Source organism: Callionymus lyra, chromosome 10 (assembly GCF_982586985.1).
Source record: "Callionymus lyra chromosome 10, fCalLyr1.hap1.1, whole genome shotgun sequence".
Lineage (NCBI taxonomy): Eukaryota > Metazoa > Chordata > Actinopteri > Syngnathiformes > Callionymidae > Callionymus > Callionymus lyra.
Window position 1 is genome coordinate 26,042,586 of NC_141827.1, and position 14,905 is coordinate 26,057,490.

At 41.8% G+C, this 14,905-nt stretch overlaps 1 protein-coding gene across 3 annotated transcripts in view; it reads right to left on the reverse strand.

Annotated features, from left to right (window-relative positions):
- Nucleotides 1–2,206: 2,206 nt before the first annotated feature.
- pax7a (paired box 7a) overlaps nt 2,207–14,905 on the reverse strand; it is a 52,346-nt gene continuing 39,647 nt past the window's right edge. For all 3 annotated transcript variants that reach the window (XM_087800971.1, XM_087800972.1, XM_087800970.1), the window contains 2 exons: nt 5,920–6,169; nt 2,207–4,470 (listed from right to left, as the gene is read on the reverse strand). In XM_087800971.1, the coding sequence (XP_087657097.1) occupies nt 4,355–4,470; nt 5,920–6,169 (366 nt within the window). In that variant the 3' untranslated portion in view covers nt 2,207–4,354. The remainder of the gene's footprint in view (nt 4,471–5,919; nt 6,170–14,905) is intronic.

Genomic DNA, 14,905 nt, shown 5'->3' on the forward strand with positions numbered 1-14,905 from the left:
AGGCAACTGAAACGAGACGGAAGTTCCTTTTCAAAATAAAACCGGAAATTCACAAGACAAGAACCAAGACAGGACATGCATTATTGTGGTGTAGCACTAAAAAGAAGCACTTTATTTATTATAAATGATATTTTCCAAAAAATTTATAGAATTCAATTTTTACCAACCAAGCTAAGAAAGAAAAAAACAAATCCTTTAACAATTTAAACACTTAAAATCTGTTTAAAAATGCCTATTGCACCTGATTGGATTTTGTCCACCTTTTCTACCATCTTTCCTTCTTCCATTACTTCTTCCATTTTTGATATTTTAATGATGTTTTAATGTTTTAAATACATTTTTACCGTGACCTTGAGTGTCTAGAAAGGCACCTCCAAATAAAACTATGGCATCACTTAAATCCTTGTTGGAGCCAAGGTCTGAAGCAGATCCAACACAATTGCATATGATATATTGCTCTTATTTACTCCGTTACCTTTTCCACCCTTTAACGCCAACCATATATATATTTAATTTGAATTGTTCATATTTTATTTTTGGTCCTGTTTTTAATATAACAAAACTAACAATTTGTTGATATTTCGATTTTAAACTTCCTGAAAATGGAAAGTTATTTTGACACAAGTAAAACAGATTAACTAAGAACTAAAGGGTATTTTCATCTCTTTACAAATAACAAGATAAAGTGTGGTCGTGCTTCTCCGTAAATCTTCTAAATCTCAACGTTACTCTATTTCTCATCCTCTCCTGCTGGAGATGTTGATGCTAATGATGCTATTACTAGTGATTAGTGATGCCTTTAGCACGTTTCATTTAATTGCAAATCGCAGTCCTGTCTCCGTGCACACAAATAAATCACCCACTTGGCAGCCGACGTTCATTTACATGAGATTATGTGGAGAAAGTTGGTGGCGACGTGTTCGGCGCGTCTTCGAATCAGCAGGTCCTGCGTGAACATACCTGAGGCGTGTTGGACGAGGGCGACGACAGCAGGAGCCCAACTGTGTTGACGAGGAGAGGAAAAAATAAATAAAACAGCAGTCGAGGAGTTTTGATGAAAACACTGGTGAGTCTCTCGCACCATTCCAGGCGGCATTCCCGGGATCAGTGAGAGCCGTCAGGATGAATGACTTTCTACAGCTGTGGCCGGAGTCTTGGTGTGTGTGTGTGTCTGTCTAGAGTGATGTCTAGTGATGTCACTCAAACTAATGTCATTTTAAACAAACAGTGTTTTTTTTTCGTCATGACCGTCTCTTTGTATTGAGACTTTTCATTCGTTCATATCCGACTCTAACCTTAAAACAAGATCCATAATCGCCAACATGAAAATATATGGACTTAGATTTCCTGTAACTGTAGAACTTTAAATGAATCATCCCAACTTACTCTTCTATCCATCATTTCTGATTTATTTTTGATTTATTCTTTTTTTTATTTTAAAGCCAATTAAGAGAGGATGAATTAATTCATAATTTTAACTCGGTCAAACACAGAGGTTTGTCACTGGGCCTCATCAATCCAGGAAGTCTCTACCTCCAAGGGACTCGTTGTATAAGCAAAGCGGAGCGTGATTACAGCTGTCTAGTGGTGGAGTGAAGCCATTATTACGTCAAAATGGACTCTACTCTCGTAACCTCTCGTTCGCCCAGATTTCAGAGCAACTTCTTAATAAAGTAATAAGTTCAAAACATGTTCATGATGAGAGACTTACTGCATCTTGGAGACTTCAACATTTGAAACATGTGAGTCAGTCAGGAGAGTTTTCACATTAATTGCCCTTTAATCTTGAATGTACCAGAAAATAATTATTTACATGAGCTCATCAAAGTCAAAATGTTCTTTCTTAATATCAAGTCCTCTCACTTTAAAATGTCTGTTTACATTTATTTGTTCACTTATCTTTATATGTGACAAACACAATTATTTGGATTTAAAGACTCAAACATGTTTCAAGATAACTGACGGTAGGATTGTTCCCATCTGGACCCTGAGACGGAGAAGCCTGGTTATTGGTCAGGTACTCAGAGAAGAGCCACAGCAGTTTGGAATAGTTAAAGGAGTTTTCGACTTCTCAAAAACACTTGGAGGAACTCAACTTAATGTTATCTTCCTCTGTGATCTTCTTATGTATTTAAATTATCATATAAATGTCCAAAAGAAAAAAAACGGTGCGTCTGTGACGACAAGAAATAAAAAAGACGATGTGTCAGCATCAATAAGTTTTGGATCTTTAATTGATAACAGTTACGCCAGTGTTACAGTAAACACACCAACAGGCTGAAGGTAGTAATTACCAATACAAGTTTCCCACTACTCTAATACTTCATACAGCAGAATAAATTATACCATGATAATATACACACATGCGGAACGGAAATAGGCGGAAAGCAAAGCACAGATGTCAGAAAAGCAACTAAACAGTTTAGGGGTCAAACAGACAGGGAAGTGTGGGGGGGGGGGGACAAGAAGTCGTATGCTTTAAATATCCAAATGTTTATTGATGCAAGTGTTAGAAATGGGTTTGATACACTAAAGACAATTCTAAAATTTTATTTTTAAAATATACACGAGTGAGTCAAAGCGAGAGCTTGGCCGCAGCAATTTTTTTGAGAAAGAGTTTTTTTTTTTCTTTTCAGTGGTGTTGGTCCACAAATGGGTTCTTCAGACGAAGAGGCGGGTCTTCAGTCGTTCTGAGTCGTCCCCCGCGTTGAAAGGCATGTAAAAGGTCCGCAGTCCAAACTGCAAATATTTCCGAAAACACTCATGAAGGTGGCTTCACCAGCCGCTAATAGATCGAGCTCCTGTGGTCCGTCCGGGGGAGTTTGTCCGTCTCACTGAGCTCGGTTTTGCACAAATTCAAAAGCTAATTTATACAAAGGTTTCTCCACTCGTATCTGGGCCCAAAACCAGTAACACAACGTTTGGTCAAGAACAGGTGAATCAATTAAATATCAACAAAAATCATTAAAAAAAACAAAAAAACAGCCTGTTAAGGATCATTTCTTTACATCGACTGATCCCTGAAAGCACCGTCCAGCCAACATAGTTTTGTTTTAGTATAAAACATACTCTTTATAAACAAATAATACACATTCTCCTCCTGCTACTGTACAGATTTGAAAGGCCAACGAAACCGGATCCAGTCTGAGGATAACACTTCTGTTGACACCAGAACTCTGATGCCAGTGGGAAGAAAATCGCAGATATCCCGGCAACAGCTGGTCCTGGATCATGTCAGGAGTCAACAATGTGCTCTATCCACTGTTCTTTTTCTTTTTTCCTCTGCATTTCAGGACGGACGTCAAAGCAGGGGATTAAACTTGACCCTGGTTAACTCCAGAGAGGGAGGTCGAATGTTACTTGGGTCTTTTCACAACTGACCGGATTATATCTTTTTTTTCTTTTTTTTCAAAGTGCATTTGAACGGCACAAATTGTGCACTTCTTAATCTTACAAGGAAACGCATTGGAATGTTTATAAAGAGTTTGGAATGTTTCTAAGGAATGGTCTTCGACACCGACAGAAGGTGCATTCGTCAAATGCTAATTCTGGGTCATTGTGGATTAGCTTTGACTTAATATTTCCTTGATTTCATCTGCTGGTTAATGAACATTGCATTTCCAGACAGATGGGATTTCAGAGTAAGTATATTCCTCCATATTTCCAAACAAAACACATTAATTTCCCCGACCCTGCTTTTACAAACAGTACAGCCTCCCGACGGACCCCAGCTAAGGTAGGATAGAGGTTAGGAAAGCGACGGGCCGCCGAAGCCACTGCTTCTATTCCCTCCAGCCGGACTTCCCAGCGAGCGGTTTAGGAATGTCATGATAACTACAAAAGTGAGAAGGTCAAATCACTCGCCAACACGGGAGCCGAGGGAACAGTCAGAGGAACAGCAGCTTGGAAAACAATCATCCTCTCGGTGTGACCGCGGGACACGCACAATCACACAACAGGCTCCCGGAATCTGTGTCTTTACACGTTTTCAAACGGAGGGAAAATATCTACGCACGAAATCATAAAATAAATCACATCGACAATAAGAACAGTAAGGTAACGATATCAAAAAGGAAGGACAGGAAGAGTCAGTGAAATCATATCTGTTTCGTCGACTAAGTCAGTGTTTTTCGGCAGAACTGGACACGTCCTGGAATGAAGCCACGTCAGGAGGGATTCCCGCTCCAACACTTGAGGTCCCTTGTGGCCATCTTTGCAAAGTATAAAGAGCTGTCGGGGGAGTTTTGTCCTTTATCCCAGGTGAGAATTGTCACTTGATACAATGGATTTTTTGCGGCGGCAAAGTCGACGAGCCTCGACGAAGCGTAGACAATCGGGATCTCAGTAGAAGACTCTAGTAGGCCTGTCCCGTCTCCACCTGCAGAAGTCCGAGCACGGCGGAGTGGTCTCCCAGTTTCATCCTCCTCTGGGTGGACAAGCTCACATTCTTGGCCAGGTAGTCGACAGCAGCTGAAACGGGGGAAGAAGAGAACAGTGTTTACTAGCGAGACAGGTGGCTGTTATCTCTCGACACAAGTTCCTATTCACGAGCCTTCCATCCCGCTGATGGAGGCTGAAACTAATTGTGGCAGAAGTCAGTTTAAAACAATTCCCGCGGAGAGACTGATAGATAGAACCCCTCCCTAGTCGGAGGTTGGCACAGCGCTGGCACAAGTGCATCCTGGTGGAGTCTCGGCGCTGTCAGTCAGACGGGTCCCTGTGTGTGTTCGACGTGCCAGTCATCATTACTCCTGGCATCTGCGATTTCATGCCCTCCGTACTCCACATGGCCGATCATTTTCCTGCTCAGACAGCAGCTCACTCCTCGCTCCTCCATTCATTACCCATCCACTGTGCTCAATCACCTTCTTAATTAACCTCACATCAGCTCACATCCGCATTGCCGTCACTTCTTCCCTGCCGCACACACACACACACAGTGTCTGTATATATCGATATATAAACGCTCACATCTACAGGTCCAAAACAAAGAATGCCCGAGCAGAAAGGGAAGTGTGCTTAATTTTGCCTCTTGTGAACGGTTGTGACAGCATCAGTCAATTATACTAATCTAATAAAGAAAACTCTTTCCTGCCCCGAGGGCGAGTGTGTGATGGGGACGAGCGAGGGAGAGAGAGAGAGGTGGGCTAGAGGACACTGTGGCCCCCGAGGGCGTGCGACTCTTTGAAGTGGCCCTCTATACTTTCCCATCCAAGTGAAGAGGGGTGTGACCGAGCAGAGCACCGAGGGGACGGTTCTGTTGGTGGGTTTTTTTTGAGGCCGGTGGGGGTCTTTTATCAAGAGCACGTGTCCGTTAGCATCAGAGATGCTGCAGAAGGTCAGGAGGTCCAGCGGTGCATCATCATGTTAGGAAGGAAAACATCTACACATGGGCGCTTGGAAATGAAATCATCTACTTCACTTCCAATCGGCGAATCTAAGAATCAGATCTTCGCTCTGAATATTGAATGAAATGGTTTGCACATGTTGAAAGGAGATTAAACGAACTTCACGTTAAATAGTTTAGAAAGCGACAACCCAGGATGTTCCTACTTAAATGTAACTCAACCAATCGCCTACATTTCCCAACGGTATGATTGACTGACAAGTCAGTCAGTGGACCACAATGTAGGGGGGAAAAAAGATTTCACACCAAAAAAAACTCACCTTTACTGTGCAGAATCTATTTCTATAGGTTCATGTCAAGAGGGTCAGTACGATAATAACATTACTACAATAAAACTAATCGAAATCTAACGCAATAACAACTCAAACCTAAAGTGTTTCTTGCATCACATTTTCTTTGTCCAACACAATTACCTCTGTGCAAAGTGACACAATCGACCAGCTGGATATAGAAGATACACAACCTCAAGCAATCCTCAAAGTTTTCAAGTCAAGGGTCAAATGTGTACTTACTCTGGCCGTACTGGCTGTACTGGTAGCCGGCGGTGACGGGGTCCACGCTGTAGCTGGTGGCGCTGTATGTTGGCGGGCAGTAGGACTGCGAGGACGCGAGACTGTCCACGCTCTTGATGGTGTCGGTGCGCTGGCTGCAGCTGGCAGAGATGGGGTTGGAGCTGTCGAGGCTGCTGTGTAGCGGGGAAATGGAAAAGTCGTGCTGGGGCTGGGATGGGACGGCGCTGGGGTTGCTCAGGATGCTCATCACCTGGGGAAGGAAGGGAGGATGTCAGGAATAATTGAGGATCAAAGCTACAGCAGAGAAGAGGAAACTTATTTTCCCCCTGCAAATATGGTTCATGGTGAAGATACCATTAACAACTCAGAAAAGCATAAAGAGAAAACTTCTTCGGGGAGGAAGGATACCAGGAGGGCAACGGGGTTAAAAAAAAAAGCAGAAAGGGAACAAGAGAGTCTGTTTCTATTAGCTGGCACCGCCAGTAAACGCTCCTCTGTGGGACGAAGGGTCCCAGGGTGATAATAGACCCCACCATCCGTGCCAGACAGCCCCTGTCCCTCAGCCTGAGGCCTGAGCCTACAGCACAACAAGCACCGAGGGAGTCCCTAATCCCTTGCCCCTAGCCTACCCATCTCATGAATAGTAATAGAGTTGGAACTGGTAAATGATCCCCTCAGATCCGCACACAAAGTAGGTTCCACAAACCTTACGGAGAGGCCCGCTGATACTGCAGGTTGGGGATCGCCTGGAATATTACAGTGCGTGTATTATTCATACAGCATAAAACCTTCCAATTCAATAATCTGGATGAATGTAATAGCATGTGACATTCACCAGAGCAAGCTCTCAAAAATATGTTAAAATGGAAGAGATTACCCTTCGTTGGAAGGATGGAGAAGCAAAAACCTGAGAGTTCGGCTTTTTTTTTTTGTAACGCCAAGTTGCTTTATAAGGTGAAAAAGTGTGATGGAGGGGGTTGTAAAGACGAATTGACCCACACATGCTTCCCTCTTTGAGCAGAGAAGCTCTCCTTTCTTTCAACACCAGGTTCATGTCAAGTTCTGCTATGCTGCGCTGGCCTTTGGCCTCTTGGCTGCTAAACCAATTAGCCCATCGGGGAGGTGAATACATGGTGGTGATGCACTAACGTTTGCTAGCATGAACAGAGTTTCAAGAGGGAAGACTTGACTTAGAGAACTTGTGTAAAATACAAACACATTTTTCGAGGCCAATCAAAAAAGGGGAAACAACATCTGAAACGAGGCGTCACTTCCACATGTTAATTCTATCAGCATGGAAACACATCTGCACTCGCAGTGGACGACATGAACCATGAGAGGGAGATTCATTGCCGTCTCATGGCAGACACATGCGAGCCTCCCACCATGTGGCTCCGGCAGCAAGAGGACGGGCGGACAGCAAAGAACGGGATCCTTGGAGATACCGCCGCAGGACGCGAGTCCATTTTAGTCATTGGTTAATTGAAGCTTGATTACATCGTTTCCCTCCGAGTCAGAACCGCCAAATATTGCTCCAATTATTATTATCCATGGCTATAAAAGTTCTTCAAAAGAAAATGGCTCCTTATCGTTGGAATTGATGCAGTTTTTGCTATTTTAGCAATTTTACGATTTAAGCTATATAAGAATCGGAAGTAGCTTTAATTGGAGAACTTTTTTTTTTTTCCCCCAACGTGGATTTATTAGCCATAATTTAAAGTTTAAGTCGTTAAATTGTGAACCTAAGTACAAGACAAGTATTCGATAGCATTTTTAAATGACACGTACTATTTGAATCTCTGAAGTTAGCTTTGAGTTTGCTAGCCAAATAAGTGTTGTTACGTCTGTAAAAGCACTAATAAAACAGTGATATATTTTGGAATCCATGATGGTCTATTCTTTCTACACCCTCTTTGCCCTTCCAGAGTAAACTCCCTCCATTCCTTGCTCCCTCCTCCCCCCACGTTCCCCTCATACACGACGTTCCTTGCAAGCCCGGAGTTTCGTTTGTTGTTCGACGTTGTGTGAGTGCTGGTTCGAGAGATAATGTGAGCCAGGACCCAGTTTAAAGGACAATGCTCGAGGGCCTTTTTGCCTGCACCCACCCTTCACCCCCCCACCACCACCACCCCACTTCTCCTCACCCGCTTCCACTCTGAGATAGATTACTTTATAAATAATAATAAAAAAGTAATTAATTCTCACAACTTCTGAGCCCCGCAGCCTGTGGCGAAGTGAATGGGGAATTGTAAATTGATACAATGTGCATCCTTTCAGATAAATAAATAGCGTACTTGAAACAAAAACAGAGGTTCTTTCAAATGTCTTAGCTCCATATTTTTTGTTTGTCTGCGTGTTTGACGGGTCGCTCTTTGTTTTCCTTTGAGGAACAACAGGGAAAGAACTTTGTTAGACGGCGGACGAAGTGTATTTTTTTTTACAAGTTATTGGTGGGTTTTTAAGGTGGATTTTCAGTCACATTATCTCCATCAAGGCTCGTGGACAATAATAATTTGCAGTGTGGTGAAAGGAGGAAATGGAGAATGAAAATGTGATAGCCTTTAGATAGTGAGGGCGAGAGCGGAGAAAGTGAGATTGAGAGTGAAAGTGGAGGCTTTACAAAGTACAAAGACTCCTGTAGGACTCCGCTGGCCTGAGGGCTAGTCTGCCTGGAGAGCTGATAGGAACCCCCTTCTATTGCGTACCCCGGCGCCAGCTCCAACACACCCCGCTCAACAAATACTCTTAATCTGCGCAAGACTGGATTAGTTCCTCTGTCACCGATAGCTCCGCGTTCTGCCCAAATGAAATGCCCCCGAGATGTACCTTTAAGTTAGGCAGAGGTCAGCGGGGCAGACAGGGGGGAAATAAGCACTCCAAATGTCTGTAAGTTATCTGAACAGTGCAGGGAACCATCTCGCACCTTAGCAGATCTTCGGTTTGATAGCGGCCCAGGCGGAGACCGATGAAAGATGTCGACGCTGAATTTAAGATCAATATTTGAAGGCTGCATCCTGAGGGGCCGATTACAGACGGAGAATATCCTTTTTTTATGCAGTTAACTTTGGAAACTTCTAGTCATTTACGGTCCAGGAACAACGTGTCCTTTAAAACGTTGATTCCTCATTGTCGGCTCAAAACCACAATTGCTCACGTCAAACAAACCTGTGTCTGTGATTGCATGAAGATAAATCTATTTTAAATTTTGAATTATAGAAATAATTTTCCTGATAAGTCAAAGGAAGCCCTTTCTTTTGTAGCTTGGTTTGCTAATCGCTACATGTGGAAATATCCTCGATTAGAAGGATTACTTGAATTCATTACAAAACTGTGTTTGCATTGAAATAAGTGTATTAAACACATTTCAAAATGTCAAAGAATCCTTATTGTTGTTAAGCATTTAAATGTTGTATTTGTTTTTTTTGGTTGTGTTCACGCATTATTAAAGCTTTTTTAACATTTAAATAAATACTGAAAGTTTTCTGTTTCTTGGTAGTTAAATTGATCACTTACTTTACAATAGAAATGTCTTTCCATGTATAATTTTCTTAAATCATATGACTAATTAAATTAAAATGAACCACTCTGGACACGATTTATATACAAACTAGAATCCTTAATGTCGAAAACGTATGTACATGATTACATAAAATAGTGAGCCTGTAAGTTGATGGATGAATACATATATTTTTTAAACAAAGTTAATAGATATAAGAATAACAAGTAACATTTAAAATGTCAAATAATCCTTATAGTTTTTAACATGCTAACCTCCAACAAAAAATAAATTATTTAAGCTTTATGCACATTTCAATAAAAACAATAGTGATGATTTTTGTTTCTTGGTCATGGAACTCATATATAACCTCAATAATAATAATAATAATAATAATAACCCCTAATATATATATTGTAATCTACGTAAAAATATACAATAACAATATGTGATATTTATCAAATTGGTAAATCTAGAATTGTGACCTTTTTTAATTCCATATATATATACTGTATATAAATCAAATGTAATGATTTATTTCTGGATGAACCAAACAGACTTAGATTTAAATTCATTCATTCATTTCAACACATTTTTGACCTCCATCTACATTGCTAGCTTTAAATTAATTATTTGCAAAACGATCAGAGTAAATCCAAAAATAAAAACGACTCTCCACCAAAGTCAGTCAATCCCTGCCCAACCCCCTCTCCTCACATGAGAGGGGCCGGCCCAGCGGGCAGCGAGGCCCCTCATCTGAGCAGACAAAATGACTATTTAAAAATAACAGTGATTGCATAAATTGAATTAGAGCGTTTTGGTCACGGCGAAAGGGAGGGAGGGGGGGTGGCGAGAGGCGGTGTGTGGGGCCCACAGCCGGGGACGGTGGCAGGCAGCAGATGACGGGGCCCCGGCCTGCGTGCCACGTCTTTAATTGGCCGCGGCACATTAATAAAAAGTGAAAAGTGTCTTCCACCGGCACTGCGGGAGGAACAGCGAGGTGGAATGGGAGGAAGGGGTCGAGGGGGAGACCGGGGTCTTTGAAGAATGGGGCGGGAGCTAATTGTGTTCAATTAAGTGGCTGATTGGCACTGACAGAATCTGGGCATTGACAAGTGAGGCACAGATGAGGATGATTAGCCGGCGCTGGAACAAGCTGTCACTCCTCACAACACGTTAGTCGTCCACTGTGTCTTCTCCCTGCCTCGTGCTCAGTCACTCTTTAACCATCATTTGTGCACTTAGAGGGTCGTTGTTGTTATGTTTGCACATTTATTTTTCTGTCATAAACCTGATACTTCTTTCTCAGTTAGCAAGATGCTTCGAAAACAAGGTCACGTGACCCACCTTTAGACTAACTTCTTCAGTGAAATACGAGTAGGTTAATCATTTAATTCTCACATTTCTGTCTCTGTAGAGAAAAGATACATTTATTTATTAGACCTGTAATTGCCAAAATGTTTTTTTTAATTCAAAGTAACTTCTTAAACTGGTTTAATTATGAAATGTTTCGATGAGTTGCTGTAGATGTCTTTTATTGACATTGCTACCAAATTGACATCAATATCCTCATATTATGGACTTTAATGTCAAATTAAAAGAATTAGTTTTATTAAAATTATTAAAAGTCATTTCCACTAACAGGAATATTATGTTTTAGTAGTTTATATTTTTAGCACCAATATGCGAATTTCATCTTTTAACATTAATAATTGAATCCTTGATAATTAACTTTTATTGTCAAATTATTTTTTCTAATTGTAATTTGTTTCCATAAATTCACAAATACATGCTAACAAGGTCATTTTAATAAGCTACAAATCTTTTAATTATTTAGTAAAAATCTTTCCTCCAAAAATTATCTCATGGTAATTTTAGTCCAGAAAAGTGTTTCTCAACTCCTTTGGTTAACAATTAAAGAATCATTTTGTAAATGCTAACCTTGATTTGTCTTAAAACCCGTGTCTATGTCCAACAGAAATGATTTAAAATAAATAAGCTAGTGAGTTGATCGCTAAAGAATCATTTAAGTTGTGAGTGTTTTAAATGGGAATATTTCTTGGAAATACATTCACGATTCCTTTATTTACTATTTTACACATGAGAGTTTTCTTCATGGTTATTGTCTTTTCTAACCACTTCAGTTGGATGTTACATGCTAATCTTAGCACAATGGTTCGACGCCGGCTCGACACTTCATGGACTAATTTTACATCCATTATGAAGATGTTTTTTTTTTAATGTGAACTGGCTGCCTCGGCTCTAACCTCCCGAAAAACAAGTGGAAGTGAATCCATTTCTGAAAGGTTGCCCAGAACCTTATCGCTCTTCTTTTCCTAACTTAATCAAGCTAAATCCGCACAAGCCTTTTTCTACTAATGCCTGGCCATTCAAGACAGCACAGCTGCTCAGGCAGTAGGAAGCCCCCCGCCCCCCCGTCCCCCCCCTCCTCTGTATATCCAACACTATAAGCTATAAACTTGGCCCTGTGCTAACCAAAGGTTAATATGCCGTCTATTGGGCTGCAATTGGAGAACGTGTGGGGAGCAATCCTCTATTCTTTGCTAGTGATATGCTTGAGTAACTGTGGGATGGATTCAGCCACCGGGAACAAGAGAGCCCCCCGCACCCCCCCAGCACCACCACCAGCTCCCCCCTTTAAAGTGCACTGACACACGCAGGGACTCCAACCTTACGCACCTCGCACCGACGCCTCTTCTAAATTAAACGGCAGATTTTCTGATTCCAGGAGAGTGGTTTCTGCGGCGTGCGGGAGGGAAAGCGAGGCGGATTGCTGGTGTGAAAAGAAGAGAGAGAAAGAGATAGAGAGAGAGAGAGAGAGAGAAGGCGGTGGAGGAGAGGAGCGGTGGAGAGGAAGGGGGGGGGGGTTGTTTGCAGAAAACAGCAGGGGGCCAGGTCTAGTGAAAAATGTCAGGTCAAATTGTTCTTGACAGTGTTAATATCTGCACCTCATAGCCATAATTACATGTAAATAAATAGTGAAATAGCTCCCAGCTGGAGGCAGAGAGGGGAGAGATGCCGGGCAGCTGAGGACCGACTGCCCTCCCCCCAACCCCCCCGTCCTCCCGGGGTGAGGTGAGTAAACCAAGCGTGCCATCCATGCATATTCCCCCGACGACAAAAAGGTTAGAGACAGTCCGGGTTAGCTAAAGTTTGCAGGAGGAGGCAGCAGGGCTTCCGGATGAAATGGGAAGTGAAGGGGGAGACAATGGGGGACATCAGGTGGGAGGGCGAGAGGGAGTATTAATCACAGCGATGCACCTGTCAGAGCGGCATCTGATACTAACGGAAACCACATGCAGGCGGACAACATCGCTAACCTCCGGTTAGCAGGGCAGGTTCACAGCAAACCAGGCGACCTCTTTCCACCCGGGCCACCGCTGAAACCCTTGCACCCTGACCCCGGTGGTAGGTCAGGAAGCATCTCCCCCGACCACCACCACCACCACCACCCCTCTCACCACACCATTGCCGCTATCATTTACAGTCACCTTGTTCCCCCGAGTGGAAATCTGATGAGGACGCGACACAAAGTGTAATAGCTACTTTAGATAGAATCGACGCGCCCGCCTGTTCTCTAATAAAGGCGGCAGAACTCTTCACCTTATAGGCATTTTTCAGGCTGCGTGGGACTCGCACTCGCATGTGAATCAGTCTCAGTCATTTTCTCCTTAAATCCCCATCTTCTAGGATTTACTGAAATTCATATTGGCTGCCTCTGCAAGATAAATGTAAATCATATTCCCTTATATTTACTATTTATCAGGATGCAGCAGCTCACTTTCAGCAGGAAATATCTCTCACCCGCACACAAACACCCTTGCATTTAAATAGCATTTTTATTGTCCGCCGTAGCCTTTCATCTGGGCGTAGAGAGAGGAGCTGCCTCTCCAGGGGAGAGAGCAGCAGAGGAAGGTGGGGAGCGAGAGAAAGAGAGGGAGTGAGCAAAGCACCATTGGCAAGGCATCATGGGATGACAAAAAGCCAAATGGAGGAGAGGGAAAAAAAAAAAAAAAGGTTGGTAGGTGAAAAAATAGATTATAAATACATAAAGCCTCCACCAAAAATATTTTGGATTTAAAAGAAAATGGTTGGAAGGAAGGAGTGAGCAACACGTCGCTCAGGTGAGGCAGAGAGCGACCGTTGTTTCCGCCGTAATCTCCGACGTTAAAAGGACATTTATTTGCAGAAGGTGTGGCGTCTTTTCGTGAGTCAACGATTAGCTCATCGAAATCCTGACAAGGGACTAAAATGAGTTTTTTAAAATAAGTGAAGCTTTTCAGGCACATTTTTTTGTCAAATAATGATTCTGAAATGATGTGTTGGCAAGTACAAGACTACGTTTAGATTTAAAAACATAATACGATGAACTAGGTCGACAACACTGGTCCGATGAATTTTCATTCTTCTTTTTTTTTACCTTAAATCAATGACAAGAGACTAAAATTACTTCTCTTTTTTTTTTAAATAGGAGAAGCTGTTAAGGCGCAGTTTTGTCAAAAGATTATTATAAAGAAAGTGGTTTTGTTGCAAATCCTCAACAAAATTTGAATTCAAAAACATAAAAAAATATTAACTAGGTCAAGTCAATGATTCAATTCAATGGATTTGCTTCAAATAAAAACTTTAAATCATCGTATTTACTTGCTTGCAGCAGAAAAATAAAACAATGCATTTTAGTTGTTAGCTAAAATTGAAAATGTTTTTTTTAACTACAAATCAATATATAAAGTTGCTTGTAGCAATTAAATAAAATTTAATAAATCTGTTTTTTACAAATAAATGTATTTAATATAAATATTCAAAAAATTTGTTTTATTTGTTTCTTCAAATCAATGTATTTATACATCCAGAAGAAAAAATATTTGTAAGGACACAATGTCCAGACTTCCATATACTATCATCTTTTATCATTTTAGCTTGCAGATGCTACAGCTGTTGATTCTTTCCTTGTCTCAGCCACGTCGAAGTTCCTCAAAAACACTGACTACTACAACAAGCGTGCAGCAAAACACAATGACAGATAACCTCAGCTGTTTCCACGCTGGTATGTGCTCATCTGTGCTGCCGCCAATATCTTTCCTCCCGGTTCAGAAGTGTTGCAAAAAAAACAAACACTAATAATCTGTGCAGAAACAGTATCGCCAGTGGATATGATTTACAGTCCCTGGGTTTTCTTGGCAGCTGCCATCCGCAGGTCCTTTCGAAAAGCTCCTTACATGTTTTTTTTTTTTAAATACTTGCCAAATTGAAACAGTATCTGTTTTAATGGGAGTTCTAATTAACCAGTATGTATTCCCCCTCTTGCTCCACGAGTGGCGGAGCGATGAATGCAGGCTATGTGCTCATCCCCTTTGATTTGTTGTCAGTGGAGGCTGCCAGCTGACACGGTGCCCGGCGAGAGGCTTAATGCCCAAGTTTTAATAATGTGGGGGACTACATGAATCTCCCCCTCTCATTGGTATTCAG